We start from the raw sequence: 24,728 nt of genomic DNA on the forward strand, positions 1-24,728 counted from the left end.
TTACAATAGATGTCCAAAGAATCTCTCTTGCCTATGTAGTAACTAGATCAGATATTGCCATACTATCAAAGTGAGTGTCCTACACATCTCAAAAAACATTCACACATTAGGAGATATTCAAGTGATACATAAAGTGTTGCAGATACATGAAAGCAATTTTACAAAAGAAAAAAAGGTTTCCAGACATTTATTTCTGGAACTGTACACCAGGTATTAAAGTACAACAAATACAAAATAATGCTCAAAAAAATCAGTGTTTATGTACAAATATTAAAACCAATGCAACAATAGCGACTTCCTCTTGAACATCTGATATTAAAACTTGTTCCGATTGTCACTGGTTTAGGTCATTATACACAGGGTGCTTATTTCAAACTGGGAAAGGCTGGAATCACTGGTGGCGTAAGAGGGCCATAATCAGAACTATACTATTTTAAACAATAATCGGTAATTTCCTTCTTTAAGTGAAAAACATTAAAAAAATAGTAACCTTGTCATTTTATAAATTACTGTATTTAGTTTCCCCTTTGTAGATAATGTGCTTGTAACTCTGGGCAAAGTGTGTCCCTGTTGGTCAGTTTATCCATTAGTTTACATTCAAAGTTGAAATATTCACTAGAGACTTTGGTTAAATTACGTAGTAATACTATGTTCTACTGGATCTGAAGTTTTCACACATTTTTGACCCTCAGTTTTAAAAATTAAAAACAGGAAACAATTGCACAATTCATTGACCTAATTGTACACAATTTAGTATTCTGCAAACAGTAATGTACATCCTTCAAGTAAATTCAGCAGTTTGACCATGACAAGAGGAAAACTAAACATTTAAAAATCTAGCATGAGAAGATGACATGACTAACAAAAGAAAAAGTATTGCTATAATCACAGCACCAGTTACACTTCTAAATGAATCAGCTATCCTCTTCAGATTCCCTGTACAGAAAAGATACATCTACCAACACTGCAATTGCCCATTATGGATTTTTGGTTTGTTCATATGAAGAAAAAAAAAACACATGGCAAAGGACAAAGAATTCATCACAGTTTGTTACAAGAATTGTGCTTCACCATCCAAGAATCAAGGCAATATAATTTCTTCATGTGGTTGCAATTCAGTTATCTTCATGCTGACCCTTAAAAACGCAATTCTTTTAATAAACAGTAACAAGTTCTCCATTTAAATGTTTAAACTGAGAGAAAAATAGGTAAGTCCAGCTTTTAAAAGAAAAATTCAATAAATAGCTATTTTACAAGGATAAAGTCATAGTGGTACAAATTTATGAATGTCACATCAAGCATGCACAAAAATGTTACTATACACAAGTAGTCAGAAAATACTGAAATAGATATCTAAAAAGATATGCAGAATGTACATATTTACAAATCTTGCAAATTATTGCCTCATTTTAACAAGGAATTAAAAGTAAATGTTACCAGCTAGCTAGCCAAGAGGCTAAATAAGATTAGAATTTAAAAATCTATTAAACTAGCTGGAAATCATTTTTCTCTCATATCATTTTCTGAATTTTGGTCAAAAGTCTTTATTAAATAACTAAAGTGTCCATTCAACTTGCTGACAATCCAAACTTTAGACAAGTCTCTGTCTATATTAAGATCCCAGCAATGCATAGATAAACTGAATATATTACTGCATCAGCTAATGAGAATGGGCATGTTCATTTAAGTGCAACTGGTATAAGCATTCAGTCATCTTTGTGTAATGATTTTTATACAGACCAGCCACTGTAAACCCATAGTTAAACTTGTATGTATAACAATGAAAAAATATGGCTAGTATTTTACAAAAGTACATAAAATGTGTTGATTCATAAACAAAAGAAACAAGGTACAAAGTTCAGCACAAAACACAGCAACAAGAAGCTGACAACTTGGCTACAAATGTCAGAGTACAACACAGGGCCAAGGCTACCCGTTATTTACTGTGTACTTACTAGAATTACATATTTCAGATTTAAGTTAAAGAATGGATAACAAATTATCACTAACTACTTTTGTCCACTGTGCTAAACTAATTTTTATGGTAAATGTGCTATTGCGTAAACAGTTCAAAGCAATCTTCATTACAATGCTGTAAAGAAAACTCGGGGGTACGCTGCATCCAAAACTCAGGATGTCAATGCAGTTCACAGTATATATAATAAATACCCTCGTCCCTTTCAAATACTACCCAAAGTCTCTACTACTATATTACTCAGCATAACCTTGAAGCAATTACTACAAATATTACCAATGCAGTCAAACTTAAGCATTAAAAAAAATGCAAGCAAATTAGTGGCAATTAAATCTGCATTACAGACAGTGCAAAGAAAAGTCTGGGTGCGTGTGGGAAAGCCTACTGCAATTCAATTGTACTGGGCTAAACTTCAGAATCTCGTAAACAAAAAATGAAAAAAGCACAAACCTGAAAGTCGTATGCTCTGGAAGCATATCACATACCAATACTATGTTTTGTCGGAATCTGTAACACAACTTAAATAAAAGGGTATTAAATGGAATCATTTATGGTCACCCAAAATTTCATCTGAATATTCACCAAAAAATTGATTGGAATAAACAATTATTTTGAGTATGAGATGCACTTGTACTTCTGTCAATCCCCATTGAGAAAAGTACTGAAATGCCATTTTGAGACAAATGACTTGCCAAAAGAAATAAACGTAATCCATGCTAAAGAAAGTTTTCAAATGTATACTTCAAGGTTGTACTGCACTATATAAAAATCTAGATAGTCTCTCAAATGAACTGCAGTGCTCCAAACAATTTAAGGTGTGTCCCAAATAGAAACCATTTAGTGGTCAATCCTAAACTGTGCAGACTGTGGCTTTATACATCAGCTGCCTTAGAAAAAGGTTGATACACAATAACTGGTGTTATTTATTACATTACATTCTTCAAAGTTGTGGACAAAACCCCATCAGAATACAATATTCTAAAATGCATTTGTTTAGCCAATAAGTTTAAGTACACAGAAACCTTCTGGCAGTTAACTACTTCTGTGTAAGGTAGCCATGGCCTATATTTTTGCAACAGCATCTAAGTGTATGTCTTCACACTTTGCTCATACAGTCCCTTGTGCTCGCTTCCACCAAGATGAACTCGCTGTTTTGTAAACCGAAGTGCCCTAGTTTAGTATCACATGAGAGAAGGTTCCATTAAAAAACATCCTTGTTTGTGCAGTTTAAATTAAAGAAACCCATCCCTGCCTTTATAAAAAAAATAAAATGCTACATTGAGCAGGAATCAGGATCTGTACCTGTAAACATTGTTATTCCACTGCATCTGTTACGGCAAAAGCCACTCCAATCAGTTCACAACTTCTGTGCTGGTTTTGAGATGGTGACCTCTGTCTACAGGCTTTAAAAAAAATTGAAGCAGAGCTTAAAGCTGCACCAGAGTTCTCTTAATCCCAAACTCTGCCGAACATCATTGACATTTCCACACGTATGGATTGAAAAATGAAATTATTCTTGATAAATCAAGATATAGTTCTATACATACAAAGACATCACTGATGTCATAAAGTTCAAACTTCCAGTGAAAGACTAAGCAAACCTGACAGTTCTCATCAAGTCTGCTGCTGCATTAAGTACCCACTGTTTTTGTAGTTCACCACTGGAATCATTCTGAGTGAAGGGCAGTATGTTGGTGTAGAGTGTGGGCACTAATGAAACCATTTGTCTCATTTGCAGATAGACTGCTGAAGTCAGCCACTGAGACAGCCATTTTGGCACTGGTAATATGATGTGTGTGGTTCTCAAAGTCCACACCCAAGTTATTTACAGAAACATCATTCATAAAGGATTCAGGGACCGCAATCCCCATTTTTAATCTCTTGGCAGGTCTCTCTGACTCTTCACTGCACATGTTCATTGGGTTTAACTCCGAGTGATAAAATCCAGTCTCAAATAAATTAAAACAATCATTTTCACCATTATTAGGCAAGGTAAGCAACTCTTCTGTTACAACAGGCACATGATTAACTGGTGCTCGGGGTAAGCTGTCCAGAGGAGAAAAGGCATCTTCCAAGCAGTTCACATCTGTAGAGTGGCAGACTGTAGCTACACTATTGGTCAATGCTGAAAAAAAATGAACACACAATTTAAATAAAAATAGACTTTCTTGAGGTACAGTTACAACAGAAAACGGTCTTTTAAACCTTCAATATTGATTTTTCTTGATTTACCTGTCAAGTCATTGGCAGTGATAGAGTTCAGAATGCTTAGCTGTTGATCAGGAATGGGCTCTGTTCTGCTGTTAGAAGTTAAGGCTGAAGAATGTACTGCTCCACCAAGGGCTTCTGCTTCATCTACCAACCGATCCATATAGTCCCTAGAAAGACATCCTTATATTAGAAACAGGTGTGTGACTAGGAGATGGATTTTATTTCTTTTATCCAACATCACTGCAGCATTTCACCACCCTGATGAAAGTTGGAAAAACCTCTAGATGCAAAACTGACAACAGAAAGGATATATTCCAAGCACTCTGTACTTACGTTACCCCTGGATGATGGTTGTACCTCTTCTTTCCAAACCTTGTTTGCTGAGCAAAGTAATCATAACGTTCTGATTTCTTCCACATGTAGTAGAATGCTACACATTCAGCAACTGTTCTAGTTCTCACCTAAAATGGGGCAGGAAGAATTAACATGCTTGTTTATAAAAAAAAGGGGGGGGGAGGGGTGAAGGGGGCAGGTTTGTAGTACTCTCCATCTTTCCCATTCTCGTACATTCTCTTTAGTTAGACCATTCCCATAGCAAGAGCAAGTTACATTATTGATTAAGAGAGTCTTCTAATAATACAAATTTGGAAAAAGTACTTATTTTATATCCACTTGATAAGACAATTTAATTTCTGTCCTGGACACTCACTCAGTCTCAACGTAAAACTTATTTTTTTAAAAAAAAGACTGGATTTTCTGTAGCTGAGCAGACTAATAGCTCAATCTCAGTTCATAACTGCACATTTTGACTCTTCATAAATTGTTAAGAAAAAAAGGGAGGAAAGCTAAGAGCAGTATGAAGAGTAATAAGCTAAGAGAGAAAATAAGTAAGGTATAATGGAAACCCTCCTTTTTGTAAGGTTAGTTAGCGGAGACTGCCCAGTCTCCGACACCAGGTGTGTGCAAAACTAGACTATTAAAATGGAAGTAGTCCTCAGAGATGGTCTAGATGATCCAGAAGATCCATTTTATCTCTATTATCCATGAATCTACATACACTGTGCAATTTGAGGTTTCATATATACTTGTTTCCCTTATACAAAGGAGAAAAAGTTTCTGAGAGTACCAATCCTTAAGTCTATCTAGGCTCTTATTCCATGTATTATTCCTTCCCCTCCATCCCCCTACAGTAGCGTCCATCCTTCCATTTGAGGGGTAGATGGGTCTCCTTGCTGAGTCAGTTTACATCGCCACTCCTTAGCCAAAAGAATTACTGTTGAATGACAATTGCACAGTACTCCACTTTCCTGCCAGCACCTTAGTGGCTGAGCCCTATGGCCTGGTGGCTATGAGATGGATAGGCTAATTAGGATGTATTTTATTATTTTGCCTGATCTAGACTCAGAGAATGAATCCACGGCAGTGCAAAGCCAGAGCAGCATAGAGGATAACACAACAAAATTATATTATAAATGCATAAATGAATGCAATGTGAATACAACACTATTTCAGAGACTAATAGGTTGACTGATCTTGAAAATGTTGACTGTTGAATGATGTTTGTGGTAAAGTGAGCATGCAAATCACATATCAGCTATAATACATTGCCCCTTATTTCACTCTAGGCACTGCTTCTGATAAATTAGTTGCTTTTATAGATTTTAAGTGACTAAAATACCTCTCTCCACCCAATTTAAATACATAACACTTACCTTATTTTTCTGTATGAGATGAAAATCTTTCCCGTAAATCAGAAGTGCATGTTCAAAGTTTCTGCATTCTTCTTCTGTCCAAGCTGTCATCTCTTCTAGATGATTCCCAAAATAAGAACAGCAATTATTTTCAGATAATTTCCATCAGATACTCAGTTACAAACATTTGTACTGTAAGATTCATGAAAATCCACATGCACTTTGAAGAGCAACTGCTAAATTCTTTAGACTTTGTCTTATTCTTAATACACTGAAGCCTCTAATTATACTCTGTTAGAAAACTGACTGAATCGGCTAATCATCAACTCTGGATGCACTATTTTGTTCACTGAATGATGAAGGATAGTTACAGAGTTTCATTTATTAATTTTTTTAGTTTATTTATTTTTAGTCATCCAGGTCCAGGTGCACAAAAGAGCTTGGACACCTAACTGCTACTTTAAGTAGCAAAATCCATCATTTAGGCACCACCAAGATCCTCAAAACCCTTGCTTAGCTGCTGCCTGACCATGGAGGCACATAAAATCCTTAGGTGCCAGAGTTTCCACCATTAAAGTTCCTTAGGCACCTAAGTTTCTTTTTAGGTCTATGGCAGTTGAAGGAGATTAGCACTATACAGAAGAGGTTTCTGCAGTACCAAGCCCCAAGTGTGCCTTTGCTTTCATCTGTGCATAGGGTGAAAGGGAACTACAGGGAGTGAAAGACCAATCCCTCTGTTATTTGTAGGGATCAGCTCTACTAACTTTTAAGGAAAGCATAAAGTGGAGCTATCCTGTGCTGATGAAATACATTCAGGGTTCGGTACAGGAAAGGGTGGGGCAACATCACAGAGCCAGCTATGGTTTCTTGATTCTCAAGCAGCCTTGACATGAGTTAGAGCAACCTGTAGTCTGCTCTAACTTAAGATAGCTGGCTCTGATCTCAGCAGTACTATAAACTGCTGAGAAATGCCACAGTCTTGCTGTGCTCCACTTCCTCCCTACCCCACCAGAGTAGGGAAGAGTGAAACTGCTGGTGGTGTAGGAACTGGCTCTGCCAGCTTTACACCAGCTGTGAACTCCTCCAGTAGAAATTCCCAACTGGCCAGCTACAGTCACGTTACATCCACTTTGTCCCATTCAGGTAGTGAAAAGGGTAATGACCTAAGGCTGAGAACCTGGTCTCCATATTTCTGTACATTATAACTTTGAAGAGAGTCTTAAAGTACTCCATACTATTTCAGAAATCTCTTACCTTGAGATGCCTTTCCGTTTGAGCAATACCTCTCAATTGCTTCTTTTATATTATGGTTACATTTGAGTAGTTCATAGAGTGCCTATGAAATTAAGGAAATATTTTTGTTTAAAACAAGTCATTTAAAGTTTGTAGCTAAGCAGTTTAAGATACTGTGTCTAGCTTCAGTGATCAAATCACATAACAGTCAATTAATTTTTAACTATATAAAATGAAAATTTCATAAACAAAAACAATTTAAACAAAAAGTTACATACCACTTAAAATAAGGTTTCACAAGAAAATATAAGTGGATATCTAAAAGCTGGATGTGAGTTATACCGAGAACTGTTTGTTAAGAACATAATCATATACACATACTTTATCACAAACATTGATATTATAGACCCCAATCCTGCCAATCCTTATTCACGTGCTTAATATTAAGCATATGCTTAAGTACTGGCAGGATTGGAGTCTTACTTTGCACTTCCTGTGAAAAAGAAATGTTTGACTATTTTCTTACCTGTTACACATACGCACAAAGAGAACGCACACTAGTTTGAAGGCAATGTGTCACAAATGGATAGGATATAAAACATACTTGTTCATTGTCCCGTGTGTGTATTCCTTCAGGAATTCTTCCAATATTTTTTTCATTTCCAGTTCTTAACGAGGTCTCAAAAAGGTATTCTTTAACCTTAATCTCTGAAAGCACCTCAGGTCTCCAAAGTAACTGATCTTCATTTTCATACACTGTTAAGAGGCAAATCCATTGAGATACAAATAAGGTTGTGAGTGTAAGCAAGCATGCACACCTATCCTGTTTTTCATATTGTAGACCAAATATCAGCAGATGTAAATTTATATGGCCCCATTGAATTTATATATATTAGCTTCTGGCACAAATGTTTTAGAACTACGACTTAAGAAATCAGCAGCTTCCCCAAAGATAGAAAACAAGAAAATAGCTAGAGGTAATCAGATCAAACACATTGACAGCACCTTGTCACATGCACAAATACCATATACTTCACTGAAGAGATATGCCTTGCACTGTGCCACAAAGTTAACAGCTTCAGGCTATTTTGGAACAAGGAGGGAAGGGACTGAATTCAAAGGACAAGGACCTGTCACCAAAAAATCTACTGGCCACTAGAGAATTCAAATCAAGAAATTTATGCATATTTACACATGATGAAGTTGGGTGTTTTACAAACTAGTGAATATAGCCACACCTCTGTTTGCTTAGAGTTGCACACAATCATTGAAAACAGTAAAAAAGAATAAACCAATAAATGAGCAGTAAAAAATATGAATTCTAGCACTACATTTATTCCTCACTCAGTTCAAACACTTTCCATGCTGTAAAAAAGCAGGTGACTAAACAATCACTGTCTTCAAAAAAGCTTGTTGCTATATATTATTAGAAGGGCTGTCTTGACGCTAATATTGGGATTTCTGGCTCAAATAGTCATCAACTACTAGCATAAAGGACATACAAGTTCTGTAATGAGTTTGGGTTGTGCATTTATACATCTTATATCAAATCACACTGGAAAAAATCTAATGTGCAAGTAAGTGGCTTTTATAAATATCTTCTACGTATAACAAAAAACGAGACATGACTTGAACGTTAATCATCATTAGCAGCAAACATTCATTCAAATTTAAATCCCAGTTTGCCTGCTATTAAAATATTTAATGTTACGAACAGACATTTTTGACATTACATTTAACATTTCATACAGTCTGAAAACAATGCAAAATTAGATAAATTATCTGATTCAAGGCAGTCAAAGGAATCAAAGGCTGGTACAGCCCAAGAGAGTGAGGAGGATCTGCACCTCCTAAAATGAGGAGGGATTTAAAAACAAACAAAAAACCCCCCGTCACCTTATAAGATACTTTTGCCGCCCAAGAATAGAAGATGTTTTCACAAACAGTAACATTACAAGACCGAATTTAGAGCTGTCCCAGGGAACACAAAGCCCACGCCCCCAGAATCACCACTGCTTTTGTCACTGTTACCAAGGATGTACATTTCATATACTTCTAATTTCTAAAATGAAGTCTTAGGAAAGGTCAGGAGTTTTATTAAAAAACAAAAAACCCATAACAAGACTCGTGTAATATTACAGCTGTATAAACCTCTCAGCTGTTCTCTCCTACGCCCTATCCTTAGGCTTTCCAGAAGTCATTTTTTCTTTAATAGCCAAACTACTTAGCACTATATTCAACTGTTTTAAGGCGGTCGTATTTCCCTATCATTGTATTTAACTTTAAATTATTAAAAGTGATTCCAGAAAGGATACAGAGGAATAGAGTTATAGACAAATGGCATAATGGAATCTGAAAACAACAAAAGCACCCACAGGCTTGCGTTTGATTAGATTTGCTTTCCGATAGAATTTTACAGGTAGAAAAGGTCATTCAAAACAATTTTGAAAGTATACAGAAAAAAAATGAATACCATCCAGTTATTGATGCACTGGACAATCAGTTCCAAGATTTCCTAATGTATCTGGAAGTGAGGAAGTTTCAGTTTTAATACTTACCTTTTCTGAATCCTACAGCTGTTTCTGCCCCAACTTTCTGGATGGTAATGGTAATCAGATAAAAATCTCATCTAAATTGAATAAATCCACTTTTTTCCTACTGAAACTAACTTTTACCTCAATTTTAGATAGGGACAGAATTATGCAACAAATGGTATAAAGAAAAGCACATTTATAGAATGATCACAGGATTTCTCTCTTTCCAAAACTACTCAGCCAATAAAAGGAAATTATTTAGAACGGAATTTGTTGCTTAATGTTTTCCTGCAGCAGTTTTGTATCCCACAAAGCTATGCCAGTCTAAAGGCAATACAATAATATTCTTTGATTATGGCTGAAGTGCCTGACCTCTCTAAAAGACAAGCAAAGATGCTCTTTCTGAAGGTCACTGAATAATGGATCTCACGATCAATTGCAGTTTGAATTTTCTGTGGGTAACAAGCTCTTCCTGGAGCCATTTTATGGTTCCATCTAGTATTATTATCCTTCCAGTTTAATATTTGATTTTTCTTATTTCTCCTTTTCAATGAGAATTTTATACCCAAAGTTATTCATTGGGATTAAATATTACAATGAGATAGTTTAGTTGCGCTGTTTTGTCTATTTTGTCTTGGCTATTATTGTTATAACTTCTGAAGTCAATTTTTTACCTCATGATTTTTAAGTAAACTTTAATATTTTTATTTAAACAAGGAGAAGTAAAACAGAAGAACTTACCCTTTTCGTCATCACTGTACTTGCCCAGGTAAGGTGGTATTTCAGCCTGATACTGTGAACCAACCATTATTTCCTGAAGGTTTAAAACAAAACAAACAGACAAAAATCACACACGCACACACTTTAACTTTACACTCTCAGACATGTGAGCATTAAAAATGTCAATACAAGATGCATTTGATTCCAGGATTAAAGCACTGTCTTAGATACATAAAAAAAGAATCTGAAATAAAAACAAACTGTAAGAAAATTCCACTGAGATTTATTATGCGTAAATAATTAATACTTCAGTTACCTTCCTCAAATCTTCAGATGAATTACAAGTGTCTGCCTCAACATCTTCACCATCCGATTCCTTATCTCCGTCATACGTAGTGTTTGCTTTATATGCATGCACACACACACAAAAAAGTGTTACTTAGCATTATTTTACAGTTTGCACATAGAACTACATGACTGCATCTGTTTTACTTTACTTTAAAACTAAACAAGAGCATCTGCTTTCATTTAGAGACAATGGTCAATAGCTCTTAATAATTTGCTTTTCTGTGGAACTGCAGCATAAAAGTTAAACAGTAGAAGGTACTTTCACTGCAACTGATTGTGTTAGAAATGGATAGCTGACTGTCAAAGGAAATAAGATAATTTTCCTATGTTAATTTGTCTCAAAGGCACTGCAAGTATAGGTCTGGGAAACAGCAACAGAAAGATACTAGTACTACAATTTAGCCCGGAGTTAACCACAGCAAAGTAATCTGAAAGGCAACTGTTCTCTACACTGTCCATTTTAAATTCTGTTATCCAGCTGTTTCAGGGCCATTTAAAATATTGAGCTAAACACGTATGTATCAATTTGGAAAGAAGTATGAGAGAAGATATGGTAGAGTTATAAAATAACAAATAGTAGATTAAAAGAAAGTTGATTGTGTGCTCCTCTTTACCCTTTCCTGTAAACAAGGACAAGAGGGCACTCCAAATAAAAGCCAAATTAATAACCGGGTATTTGTCAAGAAATTAACCCATCATATTTTTTCTGTGATCACAACTCAATGGAAAAGTATCAGATTCTACAGTTGCATCATCAGTAATCTCAACAAAAAATGATACCCTTAGAACACCCTGCGAAGTGCCAGTGTACCTCAACTTCCAGTAAAATCAATGGTGTCAGCACCTTACAGGATTGCGCCCTAATTTTGTAATTAGGACAATCTTTCTATACATCTATACAGCGCTTAGAATGTTTCAGCACTACTATAGCATTAGTTTTCTTACATCTTAAAGGTCGAGGAAAGAAGTCTGTAGCTTCATGTGAAGTAACTGATGGTGTCAAGTCATCAGCAGAAGACTGTGTTTCTTCATCATCACCAGACAAGAGGTCTTTAGCTATTTCCTCCTGTATCATTAAAGAAAGAAAATCAAAGAATAGGTTGGTAGCCTTTGCACTAGCAAGTTAGAGGTTATATTAGCAAACACATTATCTAACTTTTTACCAAAATTTATTCTATTCTTCTACACACCCCAAAAACTTAAACACAAAAAAATCAGAATCATATTCCTAAGATTTTTGAAATATAGAAACCAAAAACAGTGTGAAAGTGGTTTTTACCACTCACTCCAGAGCTGACTCTGCGGTTCTTCATCCTGACCTCATTAAAACCCCGGGGGGGAGGGAGGTGGTTGGGACAGAGTTGCCCCAAGTGAAAAAACCCACCGGGGATTGCCCCCAAACCTGAAGCAGCCCAGGGATCTCTGGAGACCCTGTGGCTGTGCATCAACTTGGCCCCTCTGGAGCTTCCCCTAGTCCTAGCATCACAGCTCCACTGGAGCTGCACTACCAGGAACTGATCACTGACCACGTCGTCCCCCAGAACTCTGTGGAAGAATTAATACAGCCCAGACCCATATTTCTTTTTCTTAGGGTTCTCTGCAGGACTGCACAAAGGATTATGTGAATCCTGTTGTCCTGCCCCACTCAGTCTCCTTCTGCTAATAGTGAACAGCAACTTCTACAGAGATTGTAGATGCATCTGAGCCTCCCTGTCCAACTTCTCTGTGTGGAAGAGGAAGAACTGCATATGGATATGCATCAGGTAACAATCCAGACCACGTTTTTTTGTAACCATACGGTAACACTGAAATGTGCATCCTAATGGACTCTAAAGTGCACAGCAGTCAGTTTAAAAGTTCAGGAGAACTGGAAAAACCATCTCCAAGAGTCACAATTTAAAACACTAAAGTTTCAGGTTTTATACTAATTGCATAATACACCCAGTCTCTGCATATCTGAAAGTTTCTCTCTCACCTGCCACAAATCTAATACTTTTCATATCCAGTTGAAAGAAACGCTCCAAAGTATTCAGGAGCAAGTTTTCAAATTAATTTTGTATCCACAGAAATTTTGATAAGCTGTATATATATATTTGAAGCCATAAATAATACTCCCTAGCTTCACACACATTACTGAAAGTTCCAAATTTAAACTTTTTAAAAAGTGATATTAAACAAAATAAAACTGTAAGTCTTTAACATTACAAATGACTCAAGAACCGGTTCTACTTTCTTTTATGCTCATTTAGCATCAATAACTTTAATGAAATTGTGCCTCGTTTACAAGCGTACTGTAAGTAAGTAAAATCAGAGTCAGATTCTCAATGTCCATTAAGAGGACTAGTGTGGATACTTTGCATTCAGACGAATAGGTGTCAATAACTTTTGTATTACCAAAAGAAAGACAAAGATCACGCAGGTTCCTAGTTTTAAACTTAAATACAGATAAAAATGTTTTTGACTTACTTTGTCCAGAGTCATATCTGGCAGTTCATCCGCAAGTTCACTTGGGGAGCTATCTGCACTGGAACCTGCTATAACTGGAATTGTAGGTTCATAGCCATAGAAAGCCAGTAAATCTTCTAAAGGCATGCTTCCTTCCTAATATAAGAAAAGTTATAAATATTTAACATTTTAACATTGTCAAATACTTCATATTGTTGTACAGGCACAAAGGGACAAGATTAATTTTGAAATAGTTTAATAGTGAATTGAAAAGGATTATAACTCTCCAATTCCAAAAAGAAGAATACTGTCTTTTTAGAAGAAAAATTGGGTAAGTATTTCAAATTTTTTGAACACATGGCTGAATTTAGCTCATAATCACATACTGAGGCACATTCAAAATCTGTTTCAAATTTCTCCAAAAATGATTTACTGGATATATATATATACACACACACACACACACACACACACACACACGAAAAGGCTTAGAAGTAAATATTAACTGAATATAAAAACAGTTTATAAATCACTTGATCCAGTGTAAAGTATGATTAACTAAACTAAAATTTCTTTATGATACCAGATACACCGGACCCTCACTAGAACGTGGGGTTTGGGATCCATGTGCGGTACCGCGTTATAGCAGGGGCCGCATTACCATGGATCTCAATTTAAAATTTGGGATCCATCACCGCACTATATGCGAATCCACACTCTAGCGATGTGTGCTCTAGCGAGGGTCCGCTGTATATTTAAAAATATGAAATAGTGAAGCAGTAAGCAACCATATTATCAACTTAAAGACTGAAAATGTGGCAAGATGTTATAATCACAGCTGCAGCCAGAGAGAAAAAAAGCAGCCAGCAACAGATTTTCACAGGAATTGTTAATTTTTGCTTCTACCCACCCCCAAAAATACTTTTTATACTGACTTCCCAGTTTTTTTGTTTTGGGGAAGGAAGGAGGAGGAGAAAAAAAATAGGGAGACTGACGAAGAAGGTGAGCTGAGGAAGAACTGGGGAGGGCAACTGCATACCAGCAGCTTTTGATAATCTTGTCTTGTTACTTGTTATCAGGCTGTATTTCCTATTGCAATTAACAAAATGGCAATTCCCAGGTATTATTCAGTTGCCTGATTCATATCAACGGAGATATAAAAATATTGTTTTAAAATTCTTGTTGAACTCACATTCTGATTAAGTGATTTTTTTCTTGTAGTCATCTAAGGCCCCAGCAAAGACTTCTCACAGTGAGTACAGTTAAGCACATGCTTAAATCTTTGCAGGATTGTGACCTAAAACAATATATCCTTTAATTTATTGGCACTGATTCTCTCTCTCTTCCAAAATAGCAGCAAATAGGTAATTTTGTGGAGTAATAGTTTACCCAGTGTAGTTTTTAAAACCATGTTATTTCTGATTTACAACTTCATGTATGAAACCTACAACAAAAATTGGTAATTTCTAAAAGATAGAGTTGGTGGTATGGAAGCCTACCAATGTGCAGTGTTGTCCCACATACAGCAAATACAACCTTGCATTATTAAAAATATACAGCCAATTTCAGATCTGGTGGTACCACGTGCATCTCCTTGGAAATCTCTGGATTAGATTTCTGCAGGTATGTGAATGGTGCTATAAGCAGCTCAGCAATCCGCAGTACAACTATCATCAATTTGACATTCAGTGGATTTGCAAAATGGGTGACACGCAGACAAGGATGAAGATGGGGTGTAACAGGAAAAGCTACTAACAGAAGAGTGTAAAATAAAGCAGGAGGGGCCAAATTATTTTGCCCATTTACAGAATGGCAAATTGATGCAAGCTAAACTCACTTACACCCATTTTCTGACTCAGAACCACCATTATTTGGCCCATAATACTTAAACAAGGCTATGGAATAAAGCAATTGATGGTAAGAATGAAATCATGGCCATGATAAAATAGTTTATACCGTGCTTTATCAATATTCCGATTTGACATGAAACTAGTCCTCATTAAATACTATTTGTGGTGTATGCTTTTAATACATTTCCCACTTAATAAAAACAAGAACTGAGACAGTGGTATCAGATACTATAAACACAAGACAAACTTGTTCCATGGGTAAGTAATTTCTCTTCCAAAGCAAAAGCACTATTGTCATATTAATTAGAAGGGAAGTACTTTTAATTAACACAGCTCTGAAATCTTTGGAACTGATCAACTGAGTCCAGTTGTAACTTCGAACTGAAGATCCACCCACTTTATCCAATAGCTAAATCTGACTATTTTAAATTGGCTGCAAAGGCATTTACGATTGTTTCAATGGAATTTCCTTAAACAAGATAAATGAAAGAGAAGGTAGAACATCCTTTGTATTTACTAAAGTAAGTACAGTGTAGCTGTATGATTAGGAAAAGAAGGTCAAAAGCCACTCTCCTACCTTTTCTAAATCTTCAATTTCAGAGCTGAAGTTTTTGCCCTCCTCCATCATTTCCTCCTCTTCAAGAGTTCTCTCATCATCATAGTCATGTACCAACATTTCAGCAGTAGGGTCAAAATCATGATCCTCAGAAGATAAAGAGCCAACTACAAGAAAAATAATATGAATCACTTTACCAACATACAAAGCCATACTATAATCAAAATAAGACTGTGTGCATTCTTTTAAATGAAAGGTCAATCCTTACTCTATATCTAGAGAGTAACAAGTTTTCAAGTGGCTTTAACTGGAACTCCATTTTTGTACCTGTAAACTGTAGGTACAATTTTTTGCTCTGCATTTTGAGCCACTTGGAGATCTAAGGAGATTATGTTGAAAGTGAAGCAAATTAGGTAAATGGCAGAAAGTCTAGTCCTATCTACACATTTTACTGTGTATAAGATAAGAACCACGAGATTCTTAAAAAAACATGTCCAAAATGAGCATTACAATGTAAAATATAGTTCTGACACAAGGTTTTAGATTTGATGCTGTAACTAGAAGCAGAATGTTGCTTGTGGAGCCTGTTTTTGACCAGAGATGAGCATATCTTTTCACTGTTAGAATAGCCAGCCTAGCTTCAAAGCTGTTCTGATGAATCCACTTTCTTCTAATAGCAAAATAAGAATTGAGCACCTATGTCAGAAGAATTTAGTCCCATGAATGAGATGTTTCATTAAAATTCATTGCATTCTATGTAGTTTATTCAGAATGGAGGAACAAACTCCACTGGAGTTCTAATTCACAAATAAGATACATGAAAGATACAGAACAAGAAACCGACTACATTCATTTATCAATTTATTTGGAATATAATGTAAGTGGCAACTATCTTGTCCAACAGAAATTGCTACATTATTTAAGTGACTACCTACAGTCTTTTTTATTCTTTTTACAATTCTGTTGCTTTGCATTTTCTAATTTAAATACATTTTTATGACAATATTAGAAAGGATGCCATTAGATTTAAAACATTTTAAAAAATAAGTATTCTACACCACAAGACTACATTCCACATCACAGATTACTGAAACAAAGAACTTTAAAAATTTAACTGTTCACTATTCTATTTACTTATTGCATTCGTTCAGCTAGGGAAGACAGACTAGCTAGTTACACTTTCTTTTCCATTCAGTTTCACTTTCAGGTTCAGGTTCTTTTGCAGTAGCACTATGTTGCAATTTTTAGATCGCAGAAAGTGCCCAGAAATATTTTTGTTAGGAACTGATTTCAAATTTCATTGAAACATTCATATTGGTCCTAGATTTCATAAAGACATACACCTTACTTCTGGGTTCAAAAGCAAAGTCTCATAATACTAATTTTTAAAGATCCTTCCCTTTATTGCTAACCTGAAGATTTTTAAAGCATTTAATTTCTTGTTCTCTTTCTAGATTTAAACATCTACTTTCTTTTTCAATGTTATTTTCATTATTCAGAAATAAAACAAACACTCAGTTTCATTTTCCAGTTCTCACTAGAACAATATTGTTTGAGTTCACAACACTGCAGGGAAACATTTCAAACCAAAAGTTGTTCCTTTTATATTTTAAAAAAAGCATCCATTAAAACTTGACAATTCGTATTAGTTCTTGAAGAACTCTCAAGATTTACAGAGCCTAAAACTAGTTGATAATATCCTTTTAATTACAATAACTACATTTACATGTTGAATTTTTTAGTTACATTGTTTAGACACTGCTCCCTCCCACAGCTTCTAAAGTAGTATTCAGAGACATAATTGTTAAATAATAATTTCAAATATAAAATGCAGTACATTATATATTCTGAAACTACACTTGCCAATTGCTGCACTCTGTTGTTTTACATTTGTTTGTATAACTAAAGTGGGAAGTGTATTCCATTTACAGTCTTTAAACAGAAATATACCATTTACTTAACTAACTTGGAATATTCAATAATGGATCTGACAAAGTATTTTTATTCAGATATGTAAACATTTATTTTAAATTAATAAGTTTAACAAATGTAATTAAAATGCAGCCAATTAAATTATAAAGACTAATTTTTGTTATCAAAGATAAATTACTTTTTGAGCTCATCTGGAGAATGACAACTGTTCATGAACAAAAGCAAAATAAGGTCCCAATCCTAAAAACACTTATGCATGAAATTAATCTTACACATGAACAGTCCTACTGAAGTCAGTGGGAATATCTGCATGTGTAAAGTTAAATGTGTATAATTTTTTTCAGGATTGAAGCCTTAGATAGGGGATAAATAATAATACTTAGTATTAAGGTTAAGACAAAAGAGTAAGTAATAACTGAAAAGTGTTTGAAACTTGTTAATAACAAGTATCAGAATTTTAGGAGCTTGTAGTTAAAGGATATCAGTAAGGTAGTCACTCTCTTAAGTCTACATATTTTTATTAAGAAGTTCACTTCCAAACGTTTAAAAAAACAAAACAAAACAGGTGACACAAGGATAAATAATTGGGTAATTAGTTGAGACTACAGATTTGGTGAAAGAATTGCTCTAAAGTACACTCCATCTGTTATTCGGCAGTAAACTGGAGACATGGAAATAAAACATTTAAAGTGAACTAACGGGGGGGGGGGGTGAAGGAGGGGGAACTTCGTAAAGAAGTAGAAAAAGTTTGTGGTGGGTCTTTGACAGAAGCACCTGTAACCCAACCCCTACCAAACGCTACCCAGCTGTTGGGACCATAGAAGGAAATAAACAGGACAAACCTGGGCTCGAACTTCCAAAGGAAGCCTGGAATATAAAGGAGAAAGAGGCAGAGCTGTTAGAGGGATGCGCTGCAAATAGGAATCGGGGAAGGAATCCTACAGCCAGGTTAACAGGTAGATTTCTCAATCATTTCAAGTTCCCTGTCTCCTCGCATCGCTCTCTGCGAAGGAGTCTCTCTGTCCTTCCCCCAGGTTTCTTCTTCCTCCTCCCCGCTATCTCCTGTCTCTCCCCATCCCCCTAGGGTAGACGCCTCATTTCTCCTCCTCAGCGCTTTTCTCCCGTCCCCTCCGTCCTGCCCCTCCATCCCAATCCCCGCTGCCCCAGTCTCTCGCTTGCTGTCTCTCCTCCGCCACATCTCCTCTCTCCCCGGCCCGGTCTCCTGCCAGGCCCCGGAGAAGGAGCCCCGTCCAGCCACCCCAGCTCCCCCGGCCCGGCCAGGAGGTGACAGGGAGTGACGGAGGGAGCCGGACCGGCCGCCGCCTCCTCCCCGCACCCCAGTCCGGGTCTCCTTCCACCGGCCAATTCCCCCTGCCCCTCTCGCTAGCCGCTGGGGCCCCTCTGCGCGCCCCGGCCACGGAACCAGCCCGCCCCGGCCGTGCCCGGGGCCTGTCCGCCGCCCCGAGGTTGGGACCCGGCACCCCGCTCCGCAGAGCGAGCGGCCGCGGCCTAGTCGCGCAGGCTCCCGCTGCCCCGGTGCGGACGGCTCAGCCAGCCCCCGTGCCGCCCCCGGAGCCCCGCTGCCGGCCTCCCGTCTCTGGAGGGAGGTTACCGGGCCGGCGGGACCAACGCGAGCGGCCTCCCGGCGGCGGGGCCCCGCAGCGAGCCGGCCGGACCCCAGCGCCCCAGTCCGCTTTCCCCGCTCACCTCCGCCATATTGGGACCGCTCGGGCTGAGCAGTAGCGCTGCGCCAAGTGCCCGGATGGGGCCGCTAAGCCAATGGCAGCCGGAGCCGGAGCTGGAGCCGCAGACGGCCAGGGAGGCTGGCGAGGAGGCGGCGCAGAGCCGAGTCCAGGGCAGCCCCCAGGGGCCTTTCTCCTCCTCCTCCTGTCCTCTCCAGGGTCTGCCCTCACCCCGCCCCAGAGGGTGCTGGGCGCTCCCCACCCCACAACACAGGGAGTGTCTTGGGACCCCCATCCCCAGAGGGTGCTGGGTGCTCCCCATCCCACAGCACAGGAGGCTGTCCTGGGACTCCCCTGCCCCATCCCCAGAGGGTGCCGGGTGCTGCCCACCCCACAGTGCGGGGGCTGCCCGCTGGGACCCCCGCCCCATCCCCAGAGGGCGCTGGTTGCTCCCCACCCCACAACCCAGAAGTCCAGACTTCTACCCCAACCCAAGAGTGCATTCCCCATTCCACAATACATGAGCACCTGAGAGGGTGCTGAGCGCTAGCCATCCCACAAGGGGGGCTGCCCAGGGACCCTCCTGAGAGAACGCTCTTCATGCCACAATACAGAGGGCTGTCCAGATTCCCCCTACCCCAGTCAGAAAGGACACTTTCCATCCACAATATGCAGGAAAGCTGCCCAGGCACTCCTCTCCCATATGGAGAAGAGAATGGCCCTCCTGTCTTCCACCGTGTGATCCATTGAGAGAGGTCTCCTTTGCACTCTTCCTGGGTAAAGCACAAACACTGAGTGCTGCTCAGGAGCATATGCTTGAGGGAACGTTCTCTGTGTATATAAAATCTCCCCACTGTATTTTCCACTACATGCATCCAATGAAGTGAGCTGTAGCTCACGAAAGCTTACGCTCAAATAAATTGGTTACTCTCAGGTGCCAGACCTAGTCTGTATCCGCAAAAAGAAAAGGAGTAACACGGCTGCAACTCTGAAACCTGGCATATAGGTGAGTGGCAAACACAACCAATTTGGTTGACTTAATGTACCCTCTCTACAAACACACACGTCATACATCATTTGAAAGCTTATTATGTCTAATTTAAGATGAGATATGATGCAGAGCTGTAAAGTGTTGCCATTACCATAGAAAAAGAGATAATGACACCATCAACATGTTAAAATGACCACTTTCAACTATTTGCATTCCTTTCTATTAATGTAATGACTCATGTATCATTTCAAAACATAAAATAGGGGTTTTTTTCTGACCTCAAAACATCACAACAACAATCTAAAGAGTACAATGAAATAAAATGTATATAGGTGTCATGCAATGTAATAGTGCTGGTGACATTTTTAGTCAACATCATTATCATCTGCAAATTCCCCATATTCAAAGGCACTGTATACTTTTTCAGGGCGATTTAACATGTCAGTAATGTAGATTGGTATCTACATGGCTTAGCTGGTCACGTTTGTAGTAAAACACAGTGTGCCAGCCTTCCATACTTCGTGTGTGTATAGCTGAAGTTTCCAATCATCCTCTCACTTTTAGAAGTAGTATCTACATAACCTGGAGAAAATGATCCTAGAACTTGAATGTAGGAGATGGGACATACCCCCATATTTGGAGTCCTTGTGGCATCTTAGAGACTAACAAATTTATCTGGGCATAAGCTTTTGTGGGATATAATCCACTGCATCATATGCATCCAATAAAATAAGCTTATGCCCAAATACATGTGTTAGTCTCTAAGGTGCCACAAGGACTCCTTGTTGTTTTTACTGATACAGACTAACATGGCTACCACTCTGAAACCTACCCCCATATTTGAAATTTCTCCAGTAGTGGCAGCATATGCTGAGTTACAGCATCATCAAGCTCTTTAATGATGTTTGCAAACTCAAACACCTTTTGAGTGTCAGCAGATGTTTGTCAGACAAATGCTGGAACTACCTGAGTACCTCCTCCCTGCTCTGTTCCTGACGGAATTCTGCACCCAAAAAATAAAAATTCTGCACACAATATTTTAAAATTCTGCAAGTTTTATTTGTCAATAAATAAACATGGAAGCTCCAACATGGCAATGGGGAGTAGAGACTGCATGGAGGTGGGCGATCACCCTGCAGCCTCCTCTCCCTTCTCCGGGGACACAGACTTGGTGGTGAGGCTGCATCTGACCATGACACAGCGCAAGGGCCAGGCCTGCCCCAGATACACTCATAGGCGCCGACTCCATGGGTGCTTCCGGGCTGGAGCACCTACTAGGAAAAATTAGTGGGTGCTTTGCACCCACTGGCAGCCAAGCTCCCTTCCCTGTGCCCCCCCACCTCACCTCACCTCCTCCACTGCCTCCAGCTCCTCCCCTGAGCATGCCGCGTTCCCACTCCTCCACCTACCTCCCAGCACTTGCCGCCGCCAAACAGCTGTTTGGCAGCATAGCAAGCTCTGGGAGGAAGGAGGGAGGAGCTGGAACGTGGCGTGCTCAGGGGAGGAGGCAGCGAAGAGGCGGGGCTGGGGTGGGGATTTTGGAAGGAGTCAGAATAGGGGCAGAGACTTTGGAGAAGGGGTTGGAATCTAGGCAGGAGGGTATGGGGCAGGGGTGGAGTCGGGGCAGGGCCGGGAGCAGAAGGGGGTTGAGCATCCACCGGCGTGAGCAGAAGTCGGCACCTATGGATACACCCCGGGGCCCTGCCCCTCCACACCAGATGCACCAGGTGTGGGCCGGCAGGCTTAGCCTGGCAATATCCAACTGTGGAGGAGCTTAGTATGGGGGGAATCCAGGTGTGGGGTGAGAGAGTTCTGTGTGGGGCAATTTGGGTATGAGCGGCTCTCTGGGGCATCCAGGTGTGGGAGGGATCTGGATGCACAGGGGCTCGTTGGGGTGTTTCAGATGCAGGGGCAATGGGACTCTGTAGAGGGGTCCAGGTGAGGGTGGTTGGGGCTCAGCGGGGGGAGTCTGGACTTAGCAGGGGGGAGATGGGACTTGGCAAGGGGGTCCGGGTGCTGGGGGAGTGGGGCTTGTGGGGTAGGAGTTTAGATGAAGCTGGTTGGGGCTCAGTGGGATGGGGATCTGGGTATGGGGGTTGGCTTGTCAGGGTGGTCCAGGTGCAGGGAGTGTGGGGCTCTTTGGGGGTGGGGATTTGAGTGCGGGGGACTCAGTGGGGATGGTCTGAGTATAGAGGTGGGGGACTTGATGTGGGGGGGTGCAGGGGGACTCAGGATGCAGGGGGTGAGGCTTGATGGGGTGGGGAGTTTGGGTGCAGGGGTTCATGAAGGGGTTCCAGATGTAGGGGGTTAAGGCTTGTGGGGGCATCTGGATATGGGGTGAGGTCTGGATGCACAAGGGTTGGGCAGATGGGGGTGCAGCTCTCTGTACAGTGACCCAAAGACAACCCATGCCTGCTGAGAGTGGGGAGGCACAACCCCAGAACAGCTCAGGTTATGCCCCCCCCTTTCAGCCCCTCCCCTCCTGGAAAGCAGCTGCCCTTCCATGCGGCTCCTAACTGTTCCACTGCCTCTCCTGGAAGAGTTAAAGAGGGGATCCCTCCTGTAGCTCTGCCTCTGTGTCTGGTGCAGCTCCCCGGCTCAGCTGCTTTGCAGGGAGGGGACCAAGCCACACCATGTGACTGAGCAATATGGGGGGGGGCATGTGACTCCATATGCCCCACACCCATCGATCCCACCCTATACAGCTGTCAATCCATGGTCTGAACCGCATGCTGGGTTCCTAGAGCTGCTGACATTTCCTTACATTTCAGGATGATAGTATAGACTGTGGCCACGTCAACTGATTTGGCATCCACAATAGATGCATATGCAATTGCTTTGGAGGAGTTCTTAGTTGCAAGCTTGCGGTTGAAATCAACCAAAGTGGTGTGTGGACATCATTTGGTATTGGTAATACCTCGTGTTGTAGTAGTCTTAAGACACCAGGGGAGATCTCAAACAGTGTTCATATGTAGGTGGTGATGTTTATTTTCTCAAGTACTTTTTCATGGTGAGTTGGTTCTAGATGTGTTCTAAGTTTTTAAAATGCTGAACACTGAGTAAGAGACTCTGATTGCCTGGGGTGAGTAAATGACCTTTCTTTCCCATGCTTCAGTAATAGTCCACCATCAAAAGAAATATCTTCAGACTTTTCTTGAAACACCACTCTAGCCATTGAATGAAGTGTACTTTTTCCATCAATGGTCTGTACACTGATGTCTATATTATCATTTCCTTCATGGATGGGATTTCCATGAGCTTGAAGTGGTACAATTCTAACTGGAATGAACATTCCTCCCCGGAGTCTTTCTACTTCAGTTTTTGCAGCAATAGTAATGAACCCTCTTAGCTCATCATAATTGATGCAGAATCTATGAAGGTGTGGTATGTCAGTTAAATTGCGAGACCCAAACTCATGGCAAAGGTGTGCAGCAAGGCTTATGTGCAGTAGTGTGATCATTTTGGAACTGTTAAATACTATGCACTCTGCAACTCTGAGGCACCTTCATTGAATGTCTCCTGAAGGATGATTCTCACTGCTGGCTGAATTACATGCTTCTTTATCAATTAAAGGACAAACTCCTGCACCAATGGGGCATAAAAATAGCTGACCTTTTTAAACTACAGTCACCTGGCTTTGGATAATATTCTGAGGCTTTCGTTTTAGCTATTTCACACAAGGATTGAAGCGGCATTATACAAAAACACTTATTTATTAGAAAGCTGTTCATCAGGCTCATTTGTGAGAAGAAAATCCAGAAAACATTTGGATGACTTAACTTCTTGCTTCAGAAACTAGCAGCTTAGATAGCATCAACTATTTTTATTGCACTGCATAGAGCAAAGGTAGACTTGCTTAGTCCATGCTGTGCATGGAATGAAATTGCAGAACCATAGTGTTTTTCTGATCTTGCCTGTAATTTACTAATGGAATAGTTTGCAGTTTCTACGTCTGAGGGAAGTAGGGCTTTATATCTTTTTCACAATTTTGACAGAAGAGCCTTCTTGTTGTACATAAGATTCTCTGTCTCTTCAATCAGCTGATAAAATGCAGTATCCTAAGGTGACTGTATTGTTGCAGTGTAACTAGATGGTTTTGGTTTAAGAGATTTGTTTTTTCTCAAGTAGAAAGGCATGTTGAGCGATAAACTGTATCCTTAGCAATCAAGTCTTCCACTAATAGTCTATGCAACATGTCATCATCTGCTCTTTGAAGTGCTATCTCCATTAGATTGGTTGCTTTCTCAAACGTTTCTATTATATGAAGTTTCTTATCTTTCCTGTGTGTTTTTTCTCAAGCAAGCAATGCAACAGGACCAGGATGAGAGGTTGTGCTTGCTCTGGTGGCTACAGAAGCAGGTGAATGTGATGTTCTCTGATCAGATTCAGAGTTCATTTTCTTTCCTGGGTTCAATACAAATTTGATATGTACCAAATATGATTTGTTTATGTATTTCTGAAAGCAACCCCTCTGATAGAGTATTGGTGGCACATCATCTACATTACAAAACTCATCCAGTAGTCACCAGCACAGTTTATTTCTCCTGGCTTCTGCTGCCA

The 24,728-nt window shown here is 39.5% G+C and overlaps 1 protein-coding gene across 6 annotated transcripts; it reads right to left on the bottom strand.

Annotated features, from left to right (window-relative positions):
* Positions 1–171: 171 nt before the first annotated feature.
* On the bottom strand, positions 172–19,227 carry MIER3 (MIER family member 3). 6 transcript variants are annotated; one of them, XR_013346127.1, is made up of 14 exons: positions 19,203–19,227; positions 18,338–18,362; positions 15,585–15,730; positions 13,179–13,313; positions 11,658–11,778; positions 10,681–10,766; positions 10,386–10,458; positions 7,715–7,866; positions 7,132–7,213; positions 5,899–5,993; positions 4,520–4,647; positions 4,208–4,353; positions 3,278–4,100; positions 172–2,493 (listed from the first exon to the last, which is right to left on the bottom strand). XR_013346127.1 is itself a non-coding variant. In XM_077816867.1 (13 exons), the coding sequence occupies exons 1-13, from the start codon at positions 19,209–19,211 to the stop codon at positions 3,643–3,645; spliced, it is 1,653 nt and encodes a 550-aa protein (XP_077672993.1). In that variant the 5' UTR covers positions 19,212–19,227; the 3' UTR covers positions 172–3,642. The 6 variants fall into 6 exon arrangements, 4 of the variants coding, with proteins under 4 accessions (XP_077672993.1, XP_077672992.1, XP_077672994.1 ...); XR_013346126.1 differs by having other exon boundaries at positions 172–3,145; XM_077816867.1 differs by having other exon boundaries at positions 172–4,100; positions 5,899–5,990.
* Positions 19,228–24,728: the final 5,501 nt, after the last annotated feature.

Source organism: Eretmochelys imbricata, chromosome 5, assembly GCF_965152235.1.
Source record: "Eretmochelys imbricata isolate rEreImb1 chromosome 5, rEreImb1.hap1, whole genome shotgun sequence".
NCBI lineage: Eukaryota > Metazoa > Chordata > Testudines > Cheloniidae > Eretmochelys > Eretmochelys imbricata.